Below are 18,070 nucleotides of genomic sequence, written 5' to 3' on the forward strand. Positions count from 1 at the left end.
AAGGGCTGATGGTAAGTGTTTTCATAGATATAATTCTAGATCAAAAACTAAATAAAACGTGGAGATCAGGATGAAAGATTGATGCTCAAATATTACACGACACAATGGAAATCATGCAACAAAAAACAGAAAAAAGAAGAGGAAAGTAGAACAAGCCCATTGATTCTGCAATAGGTAATTTAGCTGGAATACCATTAAAAACTGACAAACCAGAGGGGGGCCTGTGTGGCTCAGTTGGTTAAGTGTCTGACTGGCTCAGGTCATGATCTCGTGGTTTGTGAGTTTGAGCCCCGCATCAGGCTCTGTGCTGACAGCTCACAGCCTGGAGCCTGCTTCAGGTTCTGTGTCTCCCTCTCTCTCTCTGCCCCTCTCCCTTTCTCTCTCTCAAAAACAAATAACGTTAAAATAAAAAACCCTTAACTGACAAACCAGATAATACATTAAATAACTGAACGGGATAGTAAGATCACTTAAAATGTATAAATAATAGGGATATGAGAATGAACTACAAGTTATAGTAGGATGTGATATACATTCCTAAGTATACATTTTTGTATAGTTCTTACTTTTAGAACTATATTAACGTTTCACAAACTTAGAAAAAGAATCAAAGTCAACAAGAATTGGGGAGGACTCAAAATACAAACAGAAACAAACAAACCTTTTGTATAAAAAAATGAATAACACAACAATACTGAATGGAGGGGGGGGAGAAACTATTCACATGGTCTTAAAGTATCACCCCCACGAAACTTATTAAACACAAAAAGAAAAATAGTAACTTTACAAAACAAGAACCTTATAGCAGGCAGCATCTCTGTAACCTAAGTAACTTTTTAAAGCAATATTTTTACTATATATCATGCTAAAGACAAAAAGAACAATACACAAATATTATCCTCTCGTTAGTAGGTTTTTCATGGGGATATAGCTTATCAATCCCCAAACTATGGAGAGAGAGAGAGAGAGAGAGAGAGAGAGAGAGAGAGTGAGTGAGTTGTGGTTAATGAGTGCCTAAGTTTTTCACTATCCCAGAAAGAAATTAAACATTAAGAAAAGATGAAAGGCTAGAACGAACACTGTCCTATTGTACTGAAATTGGAAGTTTCAATCTGAACTCAGTTTTCAACATACATGCACATAAGTATATATAAATGTGTATACACATAAATATATATAACTAGCTCTGCCACTGAGATCATCTAGAAACACTAACATCCCAGTAGCAAAGAGTATGCCTTGCACTCAGATTTTGGTTTCTAAACACCATTTTCCAATAGAAGTATACCTGGCTCCTTGAAGAAGTGGCTAGCATAGGGAAAATACAAGAAAATCCTAGAATCTTTTGTATTCAGGAATTAAGGAAGCATGACAAAAATTACAGGGATGTGTTAAAAGGACACAGGCACCAGTTTGAAGATTCTCACACTTTTCAAATCTGGGACAACAGAAACATCGGAATAAATAATGATAATAATACATTATATCCATAGAATAAAATAAGAATCCATAATCTATGGTGATTGAATGAAAGCAGAAAGTTCTTCCTTAAGGTAAAATTCCAACTAATAAAGGTAGAAAGAATAATTAAAACAGAAAAATCACCATTTGGCAAACACCACAGTAATAATCACTGCAGGGAAGAACCATCAATGGATGTTAAAATTACTCAGTGAAAATACCATAAGAAATAAAATACTCACAGAGTCTCAAAGTACCTCCCCACATGATACTTATTAAACACAAGAAGAAAAATAGTAACTTTATAAAGAAGAACCCTGGCAGGCACCACCTTAACCAGTAACGAAAGTCAACAGCACCAATGATGCAAAATTTTCATATCATCTCCTTCCCAGTATGATGCACCGGGAATGATGCAACATCACTTCTGTGGTATTTGTGTAAAAAAAAAAAAAAAAAAAAAAAAAAAACCACACACACACACAGAATCTGAGCTTAATAATGAGAAAACATCAATCAAACCCAAATTGGGATATTCTACAAAACTACTCTTCAAAAATTGCAAGATTGTAAAAAACAAAGAAAAAACTCAACCTGTCTAGATTAAAGGAGACATAACAACCCCATGCAAAATTTCATCCTGGATTGGATCCTGGAACCAGGAAAAGGACCCCATTAGACAACTGGTGAAATGTAGTCTATAGATTAGATAATATTATTGTTATCAGTGTTAATTTTCTGATTTTGATCATTGTACTATAGTTATAAAATATAGTTATAGTTATATTTGGGGAATCCGGATGAGGTACATGCAGAAATTTTTGGTAGTGTTTCTGGAACCAGCTTGTAAGTTAAAGGTTATTCAAACTGAAAAGTTAATAAAATAGGATAAAACTTGCCCAAAGCCACAAGTAAGTGGCAGAGCTGGGGTCAATCCTGAGCCACCACGCCTCACTGCACCCTAGGAAAAGTCAACAGTATTAAGAACCATCTCAGGTACCAGAAACTTTTCTAAATGTCTTACACATACTATTACTAGTGACATCATCATCTTCTTCATCATAAGGCAGAGAGGAGTTAGGATATATTTCCAATGTCATACATCTAGTAACTAGTGAGACTACAATTTGAAGACTAGTCTGACCCCAAAGTCCATGATTTCATGTTCTAAGCTAATAGCCTACAGAACAGATACTAGCAAAGGAAACGGTAAGAAAACAAGAGACCCTTAAAAATTAAAGACATAAATGCCAAAGTAAAAAAATTCAATATAGAGTTAGAATTCAATACCTCTTAGAAACAAAGGAATGATGAAAGAGAGAAGAGATAAGCAATATAAAGAATCGATCCAGCTAGTCTAGGCAAGGGCTACCAGAATTGCCAGGAAAAGAGAGAAAGTATAGAAAAGAATTTTATCAAGGAAACAGCATCAAAGAAAATCCCCAGAGCTCAAGAGAAACAGGAATATGCAAATTGAAAGGAACTACTAGCACTGACCAAGGCCAATGGGAAAAGAGGCACAACTAAACACATCCATCACTGTGAAATTTCAGATATTGGGGATCAAAAGGAGAGCCTAAAAGCTTCCAAGGAGAAAAGTTCCAAAATTAAAGTAGGTCACCCAGAAAAGAGTAAGAATCAGAGTAAGATTTCTCTTCAGCGATGCTAGATTACAAAAAAAAAAAAACCACACATACACATGCACACACAATGAGGTATAGCCTTTAACATTCTTAGGAAAAAAAATTTCAACATGAAAATAAACTGTCACATAAGAAAACATAATACACACATTTTTAGACATACAAGGGCTCAGAAAAATTTATTTCTTATTACTCCCTCACTTTATTTTAAAGAGAGAGATGTATTGTAACGTACATTTATATTTATTCTTTCTTCCTTCAAGTAATGTGAAGAGGTACTTCAATAAAACAAGATTGGAAAATAGAAAGACAGGAAGAAAACATGTATATTTAGAAAAGCGTTGTCCAAGCCAGAGAGCGAAGAAGAGAAATCCAAAATTGACATTGCTGCAGCAAACCCAGAGAGCATGGGAGGATGGAGGGATCTGGGATAAAGGGGGGATTCCACATAGTGGAAAGTGCGACGCACTGGAGGGGAAAATGGGGATATGATAAAGATATGTTATGTAAGAAAAAGAAGGCACAAGAAGAAAAGCAATGAAAAACTCTAGGGTATACAATAAGCTGCACAATGAAGTCAGGAACCAAATGTGAAACAACTAGTCCAAACTAGAACAGGAAATCAGTGGGTCTAATAAGGATAAATAAAACGGATTGTAAGCAATAGAAACAAAGATTAAGAAGCTAGCAATTGTTATAAATTCATAAGATTCTTCTCCCTATGTTTTTAAAGTATCAGAAACTCGAGGAAAAACAAAAGGTTCTTTCTAAGTTACAATCCGCATATGAAACGAACTAAAAAGGGCATGATTTTGAGCAACTGGTGGCATTCAAGAAAGGGTCATCCATTTGAACTTCGCTTTTGAGTAGCATGGGATCGTGACATTGGAAACAGAGAAGAAAACAGTTCTACTGTGGACAATAGTCCCCTACTCATAGTAATGCAAAAGCTGAATGTCAACTTTCAAAAATTGGAATCAACCTTATAAATAGAGCAACAGAAATTTTAATTTGATTATCAAATAAACAAAAATGTGGTCAACCTTAACAGTGTCAAAGTAAAACTATCGCCAACACAAGATGAGAGGTGGAAGGCAGAATGGAGAAGAAAAGGAAGGGGTAGAAGAGGAAGAGAGAACAGGTGATTACTGCTTTTCATTATATGCCCTTTGTTCTATATGCATTATTTTGAGTAAAAATTTCTTTAAATGTTTTGAGGAAGCTGTTCCTAGTGGCAAATGCTACAAAAGGTCGAGAAAGAACTAGATTTGACCTGTAAGACCACAGGTGACCTTGGAGAGGACCATTTCAGTAGAATATTGGAACGGAAATCAGAATGCAGTGAATGAATAGAAAATGAAGACCAGGAGAGGACAATTATACCTGTCAGAACTCTTAGGAGAGAAGAGAAAAGTTGCCAAAGAAAGGGATTAAAAGCACAGGAAAGGTTGCTGTTGCTATTTTTATTTATATAGAAAAACCTGAGCAGGTTTTTAATTTGATCGAAGTAAAGAAGTGATAACAGGTGATGGAATCCACAGTTAGGGCAAGGAATCAGCCTCGTACAGAAGAAGGGACATGTACTCTTCTGAAATAAGAAGGAACGAGGTCAAGGGGACTAGGATGGAGAGGCAGAAAGCTGGTGAGACACAGCCACCGGCAGGATCATGGAGACCTCCTGTCTTCTAGTAAGTGCATTTTGACTAAACTCAGTCCACTGCAAGTTCGTTTGGAAAACAACCAGATGGGAGAATTTTGAAAAACATAAAAATTAGCTGCGATTAGAGTCGCTGATCATGAAACCGGGTAGCCAATGTTAAAATATAAATACCAAAATCAGTACTCTAAACTTTGGGATAACATCAATTGCATTCTCTGCATTATCAATTAACATCACTACAATCAGCATCACAACTGTAGAACTACTTTTTTTAACCTGCATTCTGTCTCCCTTTCAAATTAATCTAATTAATACAGTACATTGTTATTTAGCTGCTAAATATTACAAATAGAAATAGATCTATGTTTATGACAAACTTTGGAAATGCACCTTGAGTGAGCAGTTATTTTTCAAATCGACACACAAATTAGCAAATAAATTGGTTGACTTTATTCTCAATTGTGGATGCCCTGGCAAAATTTATCCATTTTTGGTTGCTTGTTTTATTTCTGCTAACGACCTTCTATCCAAAGTAGTTCTTCCTCTGGGCATGTCTGCTGCTAAAACAGTGTTGTGTTACTCCATGCCAGGCTTGCCCTAAGTGACCTGAAGCCTGCAGACAGATTCTAATAAAACGAAGATATGTTTTTCCTCCAAAGATTTTATTTTAAATTAAGATATAACTGAAGCCATAATTGTGAGACTGTAAAAATAGGTAATCTCATTAAAAGTAAAACAACTCAGGGTATTTTGAAGCAGATGGACTGGGTTAAAAAGACCCGGGAATAAAACTAAATCTGTGGTGACCACAGATACACAGGGGTCATTGCGAAGGCAGCCCCAACACAGGAACATCAGGATGTCAGGGAAAGAAGGTGGTGAGTTTAAAGGGAAATATTGAGCAGCTTCCATTGTGTGTCTTGGATTTCTGGAACATGATACAGTTAGACTCTAGCATAACACTGCCCACACCACACTGAAGGTTGTTTATAATACCCTGAGCAATTTGAAACTTTGCGATTTCAACAATGGCACCAACTGACTAAAACGTTTTGAGTAATGTAATCACCGTGATTTATCATTTCACACAAACCTGTTTCTAGCTTATAAACAGGCTACCACTGACCCCTTTTATCTTACGCGTAAGAGAAATAGTGAATTTGTGGTCTTGGTATCGCTTGGTATTAAAAATTATAAAGCAGGTTTTCAGAAGTAAAACTTTCCATCACCTCATCAACCACTTTGTTTTATTAGCCTACTTAACAATCATTGCTGTTCTGCCCATTTCTGGTTCTTGGTAAGACTTACTCACTGGTCTTACCCTGGTCTTCAGTAGCCCTTTTCTTTTTAATTTTTTTTAATGTTTATTTATGTTTGAGAGAGAGAGAGAGAGAGAGAGAGAGAGAGAGCGAGCAGGGGAGGGGCAGAGGGAGAAAGGGTCAGAGGATCGGAAGCAGACTCTGTGCTGACAGCCGAGATGGCGATGCAGGGCTCAAACTCAGCAACTGAACTGAACCGTGAGATCATGACCTGAACCGAAGTCAGATGTTCAACCGACTGAGCGACTCAGGCACCCCTTCAGTAGCCGTTTTTAATCATTGTCTATTGGTGTACTGTCTATTAGCCTTTGATGCATCTTACAGGCTGACATTTCTGTTTCCCTTCTGTAGTGGTTTCACCCACCTCTAAGTTATGTCCATGCTCTGACTGTTTATTATTCTGACCTACTCTTTGATCCACACTCGCTCATCTCAACCACATCTATCTTGTTGACATTCAGATTTTACTGCTAAAATTAACTTTCCTCCGGGTGCCTGGGTGGCTCAGTCCATTCAGCATCTGGCTCTTGATTTCAGCTCAGATCACAATCTCACAGTTCATGAGATTGAGCCCTGCATCAGGCTCTACGCTGACAGCACAGAGCCTGTTTGGGATTCTCTCTCTCTCTCTCCCTCTCTAAATAAATAAATAAATAAATAAATAAATAAATAAATAAATAAATAAAATTAACTTTCCTTCTATACTATGCTAATAAAATTGTTCCATACTTTCACATGCTCATACATTAACTGCTTTCCCTTGTTTCTCTGTAAAGGGAAAACAAAAACAAAACACCTCCCTCTTTAACAATAACACTGACTTCTTTCAAATCTTTGCTTCTAAGCTCTTAGAAACAAACTAAGAAAAACCCCAAACTTTTAATTTTCCATTAGGTTCTACTTTCTTTATACCCACTTGCTTCTCTTTACTCTATTTTTACCCTAGTTCTTGGCTGCTTAAATTATCCACTATGACAGGCTATCCTTCTCCAACTTTTCCCCTTAAAAATTCTGATTATAGAGACATTTATCTAAATTTCACTTCCCTGTTCTCATGTTTTCTAATTTACATATTTACCATATCATGAACAGAGATGAAATTAAGTACAATTACTAATCTTACCAACTAAAAAGTTCAGAGCACACATGTGTGCGCACGCACACACACACAAATGTAAAATCAAAGAAAAAACAACAACAAATAAATGCAGATTGTTTCTTATCTAGGTTAAGCCTTATAATCCAATGACCCTCTTCAAATTGAATTCTCTCTATTCATAACCAGAAGCATCCATTACTGTCTATAGAGCCATAACGTGGTATTAGGAGGGGAAAAAAAGGCAGGAGATACAGATATAATCCATACACACATATTAAAATTACACACTGCCCAAGAGTTTTACCTCATAAAAGTAAGCAACTCTTCTTTAAAGGGCACACACAGGTAGGTTTTCTCTCAAGTTAATGACTTAAAAATCAAAACTTGTGGGGCGCCTGGGTGGCGCAGTCGGTTAAGCGTCTGACTTCAGCCAGGTCACGATCTCGCGGTCCGTGAGTTCGAGCCCCGCGTCGGGCTCTGGGCTGATGGCTCAGAACCTGGAGCCTGTTTCCGATTCTGTGTCTCCCTCTCTCTCTGACCCTCCCCCGTTCATGCTCTGTCTCTCTCTGTCCCAAAAATAAATAAACGTTGAAAAAAAAAAATCAAAACTTGAGAACTTAAGCTTGATTTTTCAAAGTGAGTCTTAGCCTATAAAACTGGCCATTCTGCAGGAATAAATGAAGAGGAAAACTAGCACTGAGTCTTGGGTTTGACAAGCATCATCCTGACTCCCCTCAAACAGTAAAAGAGGCAAAGGAAGACCCTGTATCAAACACTGTGGTGGAGAGTGGTACACAGAGAGAATGACAGTGGGGCTGGAGAAGGGGAGAAAATGTAAAAATAAAACCAGAAGATGCCTTCATGCACCAATGAGGACATGTGCCAAGATATGAGATATAATTAACTCAATCCTCTGCACCTGAGGGCCAAACAAACCCAAACAAAAGGAACTCCAGGGAAGCCACACATTGTCTCTTCCCCAAATCCCCAGGAAAACAATATACCATCACAATATTTCTGATGTACAATCACCAAGTGACACAGTCATCAGTCTTTAGGATCAAAACAAAACAAAAAAGATTTACACTTACAGTGAATAAAACCCGTAAGTTAGAGATGGTTATAGTGGCACAATGGAAGAAATACTTGTATAAGTCATCTTTCTACCTTACGTCTTATTATCGCAGCTACTCGTGCAAAGAATAAACAGCCAAATCAATGCTGACCCAGAAGACATCCTTTCATTCAGTGGTGTTTGGCCCCAGTTGCTTCTCAGGTCGCCTTTTTCCAAAAAAGGAAATTACATAATTGTATACGGATAGCAATCTACAATAAAAACAAATACCGTACCCTCTCTTTCGAGCCAAAAGTTAGCTTTCTATTTGTTCTTAGGTAATAACACCCTTTAAAATTGTCCTTTCCGCTAGCCATTCTACATGGAGGTGAAAGCTTTAAACCTTAGAAATGATTATCAGTTCACACTAACGGGCTAAAAGAAACCACAGTATGCTTCCTATGAAGGATAAGGCTCAATATTCCAACGTCATTTTATTCTAACGACAGAAAAATACATGTTTTCCTTAGGAGTGACAGGTTATATAAAAAGAGTCAGAGGTCAAAGAGACAAAGTGTAAGATTCATAGAGATTACCTTGCACTGAGATAAACTGTATTAGCTACAAGATACTATTTATAAGGCTAATTCTTATAAACCATTTGAACTGAGCTTGGTACATTATGTTTCAAATACCTATTCACCTGAGGATTGCACGTTGGCCCACGAGCACAGATGATGCACGTTTGCCTACAACAAGTAGTAAGCTATCAAATGCCACACAGTTACGTTGAGAGCCCATTCTGTGAAACGTGATGCTCTCTTTTAATGTAGGAACCTTATGCTTTTTTATCAGACAAACTAATATCTAGTTCTTCACTAAGCCATCTTGATTATTCCAGGAACAACTGGTCATATCTGGAGACATGACTCTGAAATGGGCAAAGCCCTAAAACATTCTCTCACTAAATTCCTGGTTTTCTTTTCTTTCCTTACCTGATAATGAGCCTGGGCTTGCTGCGCTGAGTTCAAGGTGACATTGCAGAGTTTGCAGTACAGGGGCTTACATAGCTCCTCCAGGGCAGAGTCTTGCTCTCCTCCCTTAGGCAACTCCTCTTCCCCTGCCAGAGGCAAGGAAGCCTCCTGCCCAAAAGGCTTCTGTGGCGGAAGCTGCAAGGTTCCTGTAGACCTGGCGGCCACTGACATAGGAGGAGAGGATGAGGGCCGCTTAGGCAGAGGAAGCCCGGCGTGTTGCAAGAGGATCATTGGGTAGGAAAGCCTTGGGCATAATCCAATGGGCGATGAGAAGTCAGTTCTTCAAATCTGAATCAAGAGGGGAAAAAAATGCTCACTTAAAAATGTAACCTCAGCAATATGACATGTAAATGACCACACCACCTGACCCCTTCCTCTACTTCTCCAAGCCACCTTTGGGATTTCTTCTTGCCTCCTCTAGCAGACCTCCCCTGTCTGTTAATCCACACTGACACTATGCTCTTCCACTGAGAACAGCTTTATAGATTTCGCTTTATTTTGCTTGGCACAGCTCCAACTGCGGTCCCTCTGGCCCATGAACATTAATAGCATTGCATCCATGGCTAATTAAATCTAAAAGTCACATGGCTGAAATGGACATCAAAGGTCACCTAGTCCAGACCCCTTCCCTCAGGCACACTTACACTTAAATACTCTTGATGATAATTATGCATAGACAAAAACACTACAGGCTAAGAACCTTAGCAAATGTCTCCTTTCCATCCAAACTAGTCTTTCCATCCAGATGATGTCAAAAAGAGCAAAATAAAGACTGTCATGTCTTGGAACCCTGAAAACACTCTGAGAGCTAGCTAAAATATCAAGGAAGTTTAGGAATAACTCAGTTACAGTGTAACAAAAATAAATAAAAGAGTTCCTTCCCATCAACCAGTAATAGTTAAATAGGTAAACCAATGATTCCTCCCAGCAGAGGCTGTAGACAGCATGTGGGCCACATGCAACTTCAGATGTCCTCTGTTTGGAATATACAGTGTTTTGTTTTGCTTTCACTTTTTAAATTGAATTAGTCATCAACATTTAAAAATCAAGAGATTCCTGGCTTCTCCTGATAAAAGGATGATCTGGCAACACTTGGCACCTGGTCCTACATGGACAATTAGCTAGTCAGTGCTGAGAGGCTGAGAGGCCAGTAGCCAGGCTTGCCTTCTTGGGGCCACCTTCTTCCCCACTTAGCCTGCTGTCTGTATCTGTGCTACTTGCCTGCTCCCTGTAGGCCCTTAAGCATAGGACCCACTTTGTATGGCCTTACATTCATGAGTCGCCTAAAAAAATCAGAATATTTTCTCTTCTTCTAGCCATAAATTACCTGCATAAAATAATGTATCAACTAAATGTCCTAAGAGGTAATGGATCACACTACCATTAGCCCAATTTAATTCTAGTTCCTCATCGGTCTTTCAGCAATTTCCTTTCTCCTTTTTATTAAGTAACTGATAATCTCAATTCTGTTTTGCTCCAAAAAGATCCAATATGTTCCAATACCTCTTCAATTTTATACATGGTTTCTCCAGCCTCCCACCCAGCTGGCATCTTCCAACCCTGAGTATCTCAAAATGAACCACAGTACACGCTCTGAGTTCCCATGATTCTAATTAGCCCAAATTAAAATCCTTACTCCAAAACACACAATTCCTTCCACTCTCTCAACACTACTAAAACCTCTTTTCTTGGTCAATAAAATATGGCTATTTTAAACTGCTGAAAATTTCCAGCTGCAATAGAAATGTGTACATTTTCTGACGATAATAGATTTACTAAAATTAACCAAAATTTTAAAAAGTTAAACATCTCTTTTAGCACAATTATAAGTATACCTGTGGAAACTGCAATCAAGTAATAACTTTTATACTAAATTCAGGGTCTGGGGGCAGCAGAGGATATCAGGGCAATGGCAAAATAACGGAGTTAAGAGCAAAATACAAAAATTATTAGTCATGATATTCAACAATACTTCTCATTCATCATAATATTTAAAAGAACAATATTATTTTATTCTTAAGCAGAAGTATACTGTCCATATCTCTAAGAACATAAAGAAAAGCAATACAGATTTAGAACCTTTAAAAAGTCAGATTCTCTATAATCATATTACCCTTCTCGATTAAATCAAACAAGACAGGCATGGATATTTGAAAAAGGAAAACTAAGGAGACAAAGCCACTTTTTCAAAAAGTTAGCTATCTAATTATAACAATTCGTAATATTAAAAGACTACACATGCCACCTGTACAGAGACATACTGCTACCAAACTGCCACAAACAAGCTGCCAGTTCAGAAAATGGAGGAGAGTGTTGAAACATCTGGATAAAGGAAATCGACAATACAAACAAAATCAAACACTACTGATTGCCTAGACATGTCTGGACTTGTTTTATGAAAGCTCACTCCCACTTGAGGAAATTCCAGCACGCATCCCCCCAGTGTTGCCTACAGGTTTCCATCAAAATAAAGTCCAGTCTCAAAGCACAAAGGTCCAAGAGGGCCCTTCCAGAGGTGATAAAATCCTGTGCATTACGGAAAAAATTCTTGCCAAGTACGAACTACCCATTATCACATTTTATCTTTATAATTTTTAAAGAATAGCCAGATATTCCAAAATCATTTCTTGTGATATTTAACAAGCAAAATGATAATGTCAACTCCCAAAAAGGATATGTGCATGACAACTACATCAAGTATTACCATGCTTGGGGGGAAAAAAAAAAACCTAACATAAAAATTAAATCTAAAAGAAATAAAACCTAGTCTTTAGTGAAAGCATTAGTGATAGAATATAGAGAAACCCAAAGCGTATGTGACTCGGATCTGTTCAACTACTGCATTAGAGTAAAAGAAACTAACTTGATGGCTAATGTAAATAATATATTCCTCAGACCTTAAAAACCATTCAATCTGATGCTTTAAGTGGCATAAACGAATGACTTATAGTGGTTAACGTCCTGGTTTGGAAGGGGTTGAGGGAACAATAAAGAAAGTCAAGCTTTCATGGTGTACCCTGTTCGAAGAAAAGGAATGATCATGGCATAGTTTTCATGATCAGACTGGGGCCTACTTTTCACATACTGTATTAAAGACAATCACTTTCTCAGTTGGAGAAACCTACAGAGGAAAGAATACAGTGTAAAGGAACAGGTTATTGGTACCACAGCAAACTAGGGAAGTCTACAGTAATTGGGAATTCAGGAAATGAGGGGAAATGGTGAGCATTACTCAGAGGTCATCAGAACGCAGCGAGAAGTAATGAAAGAGAGAAAAATAGAAAAATAATCAGCTGAGGCAAGGTCTATCATATAAGGAAGATTCAGAAGAATGCAGGAATCTGGGGGAGAAGAGGCCTTGGTGAATTGGCGAATGTTTTCCAGTTTCAGCTAAGACGGTTCCGAACCCAAGGGAACCATTTACACGTTTGAATCTAAGCTACATACACTTCAGTATCGCCCACGTATACCTTACATTCCTAATATGTGCCTGCATAAACACGAGCGCGCACACACTCACGCACCTCGATCCCATAAGGATGCCATCACGAAAGATGGAATCCCCGGTCTCCCACCGGGCGGGGGCAAGCGTGAGGGCCAAGGCAGCAGCACGCCTAGACCATCCAAAAGGTGCACGTGAAATGCTCAAAAACAAACACAAATATCAGCAGCGCAAGCCTGTCACGTGGAGGGCAGGTGGAAAGCCCGCACCCGAAAGAACCGCTAGCCGCCGTCGCTCCGGGGCTCGTCCTAAATGCCCCGCGGCTCGCGATCACCGGCACTTACCGGAACCCTCGGGACGCGCGGGGAGTCTGGGCGCCGCGTCCACGCCGGGCGCCCGCCACCGTCTGCCCCGCGCACCCGGCTCGGCCCGGCTCAACTCCGCCTCTCTCGACGCAACTTTCCCGGCTGGCCCCCACCAAGCCCCCTCCGCAGCTGAAGGCTGACTGTCAAAAGTCAGTCCAGCCGTACCCACTGGGAAACAGCTGCAGGAAGTGACTGCGGAACCGGGAGGCGGCGGAGGAGGAGACTGAAGGCGCCGGCCCGGCGTCTCCACTGCGCATGTGCCAGGCGGGGCAGCCCGGCCGCAGCGACGGCGGCGGCGGCCGCGGCGGCTGCACGCGTGTCTCCAGAATCCCTGACAGGCCGGGTGTGCGCGGGACAAGTGCGGGCACTGCGATAGCGGGGCCCCTGGGGCGGGAATGGGAAACAAGCACAGGGCGGAAGGAGGGTGCACCACCCAGCGGACAGGTCCTAAGTGCTGTTCATCACAAACACGCTGGAAAGTTGATCCAGAGCAAAAGCTTGGGCAGAGCTTTTGCCAACTTTCATCTCCTGTCGTTGAGATCCAAACCTTTTCACTCCAGCCGCGCCTTCAGTCCGGTGGTTGCCTCCTAAGCTCCTGCCAAATTGTCCAGGATCCTTTAAAGTGCTGTGACAGAACCTTTAAACTGCACCTCTCCCCAGGATGGAAGAAGAGCGCGGCTGACGGTTCAGAGGTCTCCAATCAGACAAGAGCGCGTGTGCGCGCCAAGGCACACAGACACACACACACACCCTCTCTCCTATGCTACAGTGGGCAAGAGAAAGAGAAGACTTTCTCCTGACCCCTGGATCCCTATCTGCAGAGTAGGAAAGACCAGGAAGAGGTTATCTAATGCTAGAATGTCACATCATCACGTAGGCAACTTCAACACCTGTAGAGTTGACTTAGAGAGATGAGCTGAGGAATTTCCAGCTCCAAACTTCTATTAATTTGTAAACTATTCCATAAGAAGATTGGGGGGGGGGGGGGACCGAGGATGGCAAAATATACATAAATTTATTATTTTCACCATTTAAGTGTACACTTCAGTGCCATTAGGTATATTCACACATTCATGTGCTTATTTTTTAATCATTAATTAAAATGTCAAGGAGATCTAAATATAGCAAGATGTTCCCTCATAGCAAGCAACTACTTCAGGCAATTAAGGCTGTTTCTTTGACTGAAACATAGCATCCAGTACCACTAACAACAAACCAGATTGACTGTTTTCCAGAAATGACTTCATAAATACAGTGACTGTTTAGCAATCATACACACACAGCTAGTATACCCAAGCCATTTGGGGACAGTAATCTATCATGGTTAAATAGATAACAGAATTTTTCTGAATTGATTCTCCAACTGTTTATGTATACATACTTTATGTGTCAAAATTTTACATGGACACATTGTTTTTAAAATAATAAATGCTGCTGAAATCCACTTTCCAGTCCTTTTTCTGCATGCTCTTTAGCCATGTCACAGTCTACACTCTTTAGCTAGGACTGCAACTGGACCTCTGCTAACCTTTCTGACCTGACCCTCCCACCAGTCTCCTAAATAATGAACAAAATAAAGTCACTCACATTTACTTGTTTACTCGTGGATGGGCCCCATCCATGGCACTCACCCTCCTCTGTAATTTAGCTCTATCAGCATCTTGAGTGCAAAGTGCTTTTTCTCACCTATCCCTGCATTTCTAAATCCCACCTATCCTTAAAGGCCTCTTCTTCAATGAGCTCCATAGCACTTTCTCTGCACACCTCGCTGACACACTTAGTATTTATTGCCTCTTGTTACAGTTGCTTAAAGAAATGACTAATCTGCCCTATAAATCCCTTAAGCATAGAAAGGATACCTATCTTGGAGTTTTCAAGTGGTATATTTCATTCTTTTGTGCAGTTTTGTATGTCAGGACAAAAATATGAAATATTAACTGGGGCGTGTCATCCCCCAGCTCTGTACACATACACCTACATTTCCATGTCCTCTACCTCTGGTCTCAGACTCTTCCCAAACAGCCAGAGCACTTCCTTCCCTGCCTCAGGAAGAAAGAAGAAGCAACTCTCAGATGTTTGTTTAATAGATTTCAAGCTCATGGTGTCACAATAGTCTCATAAGTCAAAGGTTTGGTTTTGCAGTAGCTGTACTTCATGAGTTTCAGCTTCTAAAGAGCTGAAAGAAAGACAGACATTAGACCATAATGTATTAGTTTTGCTGTAAAAGCAAATAACGCCCAAATCTCAATGGCGAATTGCCACAAAGTTTTCTTGTTTGTATTAATAACATGCTGTGTTCTTGTTGTCTTCTTGTTCCAGGTCCCAGGCTGAAGAAGCAGCCCTTATTTGGGACTTGGCAATTCTCACGGCATATGGGAAGAGCCAGAGAGCTGGTGGAAACACATGAGACCTCTTAAAACTGCTTCTCCAATGTATCATGACATGTCCACTCAAATCCTATTGGCCAAAACCTTTCATAGATCCAAACCCCAAGTCACTGGAGAAGTCGACAGCTTCCAGAGGCAAATCACATGTCAATAGGCATGGAGTACAATCTTACAGGGCAGTGATGGGTGGTGATTTAATTATAAACAGTAATGCAGTCTGCCGCAAAGAGGAACCAATTTTCTCATCCTGGAGGTATTAGTGTGTATCTCCCAAGAAGGGACTTGTGCCTCGTCTTCACAGTCAAGATTAACCTAAAAGAAACTATGGAGTTAAAAATAACAGAACCCCGAGATATGTTCCTAAGATCTGAAGACAGAAAAGATCTGAGTTCTATTACTAGCACAGCGATCAGGAAAACAACCAAGGTCCTGGGGGTTTTCTTTAATAAGCCAACAGACAGCATCATGTTGGCATGAAGCATTTGTGTATGAAGAGCCAGAGGAAAGCCCTCAAACCTGTTCTTTAGTGTCTATGGCAATAAAGCCCTTCAAAGAGGCTGGGAGGACTACAAAGGGTTGAATGGCCTAGAGGTCAAAATTAAGGACACAGCTGAGTGCATATATCAGTGATCCAAAAGCAATGGAAACGTGGACATCAGCTTCTGAGGTCAAACGCAAGGGTGTTCACATCTGAAATCAGGTATCTCTTCTTACCCCCTACCTATGCACTCCACCCCAAAGAGTTTAGTTGCTTCCCTGAGAAGAACAAGGGGAATCAGATCATTCTAAAGTGATTACATTTTAGCCAGAAATTATGTGGGGACAGAAGAGATTTGTGGGTAACAGAAATGCAGGTGGAATTGACCAAGTGAAGTTTTCTGGCCTTAGGAAGAGCGAAATCTCAACGTTGAGACAATTTTCTTTTAAATTTTTTTGCACTCTTGAGTTTTATTACTTGATTTAACATAACTAGTATATTTGTATCACCATGCTCAATTGGATATATGGATGAATGAATAAATTAATGAATGAGGTACTTCTGTTTCCTTCCTCTGTAATGGGGATTATAGTGCTTGACAATTACACTTCATAGGAATGTTGTCTCTTTGGTATAACTATTATGTGGGAAACTCTCAATTTATCAAGACGAAACTTCCATATTAAAATAAGGATAATGATTTTTCATTCTGTTAGATCCCATATGATAAAATCTACACTTTTCATTAGTTTATTTACCACGAAGACGGTTCTAACACACTTTTGGTGTCATGGTGTGAGCCTATGGTGAATCTAAGCCAGAAGTCTTCATGTTATACCCAAAATCAAAAAAAGGAGAAACACTCGTTCCTCTCCATGGACTGATGCAATCTGTCAGTTCAGACCCCCTTTGGAATATAAATTTCCATCATCTTTTGAGACTATATCCTTTACTCTCATGCCCAGGCCATGGAACATTATGTCTTCCAGACCTACTTCCCTCTTTAAATTATCAGAGAAAGCCTCCAAAATTATTTGTCTTTGACACTAACCTCTGCTTTTCAACACAATCCGTCCTTTATAATCAAAGCAGTACAACAAAACTCAAATCAAGCAACATAATCTCTCAGGAATTTTAATAACATTTTAACATTTTTTACTTAAAAATAAAGTGTGAAGAAATAGTGGGAAAACGGCAACATCACTGGCATGAGTTTTTAACCTCCCTAAATTCCCCCGATTAAAAAAGTAGACAAAGTAAGTAGCAAGCCCAAAAGTCTTTGGACAACTACTACCACAAAGTATCCCCACCACCTCAAAATATAAGTAACAACAGAGACAAACCACCAATAGCTACAGAGCTGTGTGGTATTAGCGAGCGAAAGCAGAGAAAAACAGCAGGGACACGAGACAGACTGAGAATACCAATCAAGCTGACAGGGATGCACCGGAAAGCTCAGTGGGCCAATTTGAGGACAGCAGCTGAAATGGAGAAGAGCCATGCATAGTCCAGAAGCAGGTGCATGCAATGGGTACGTGATGAGTTCAGAAGAGACTGGAGCACATCAGGGCCCATAAACCCTCAGAGCTAACTAACCCTAACTCCATTTCCCCAACTGAGGAGAAAGTACTGGGAATAGAATCCAAACGCTGCAGGTGACAGAAATAGGAGAGAGGAGATCCAGGCTTGAAGAGGGAAAAGAGCCAGGAGATCTCAGAAAGTAAGCCAGCAGCCTGGTGATACTACATGAGGAGAAGGGAAGAGTGAGCTCTGAAGTCGGACACTGAAAAGGTATCTTAAATCACCATCCTCCAGCTCCTGATTGAACCTGTAGATTCAACTGCCAGCTAGCAAGACATAACAGGGAAGAGAAACATGTTAAACTGCACTATGGGGATGCATTCAATAAAATCTAGACATAGAACAAATTACCTGATTTCTTCAAGCTTAAATTACACAGCAAAACAGGGACAGGGAAAGAGACTTGGGGGGTGGGGGGGGGGGTCAGTTAAAAGTCTTTAACCTGCAGATTAAAATCTCCCTCTGGGAGGAAGACATCTCTATAGAACTAGGAGCATCAAAGGTCAAGAGAAGACTGATACTCCAGCTCAAGCGGTCAGGAAGAGAG

The 18,070-nt window shown here is 40.0% G+C and overlaps 1 protein-coding gene across 2 annotated transcripts in view; it reads right to left on the minus strand.

Moving 5' to 3' along the window:
- Positions 1–13,264, minus strand: part of ZMAT3 (zinc finger matrin-type 3) — a 32,814-nt gene extending 19,550 nt beyond the window's left edge. For both annotated transcript variants that reach the window (XM_047875946.1, XM_047875945.1), the window contains exons 1-2: positions 13,057–13,264; positions 9,232–9,558 (exon numbers count right to left, since the gene is read on the minus strand). In XM_047875946.1, the coding sequence (XP_047731902.1) occupies positions 9,232–9,501 (270 nt within the window). In that variant the 5' untranslated portion in view covers positions 9,502–9,558; positions 13,057–13,264. The remainder of the gene's footprint in view (positions 1–9,231; positions 9,559–13,056) is intronic.
- Positions 13,265–18,070: the final 4,806 nt, after the last annotated feature.

Source organism: Prionailurus viverrinus, chromosome C2 (genome assembly GCF_022837055.1).
Source record: "Prionailurus viverrinus isolate Anna chromosome C2, UM_Priviv_1.0, whole genome shotgun sequence".
NCBI lineage: Eukaryota > Metazoa > Chordata > Mammalia > Carnivora > Felidae > Prionailurus > Prionailurus viverrinus.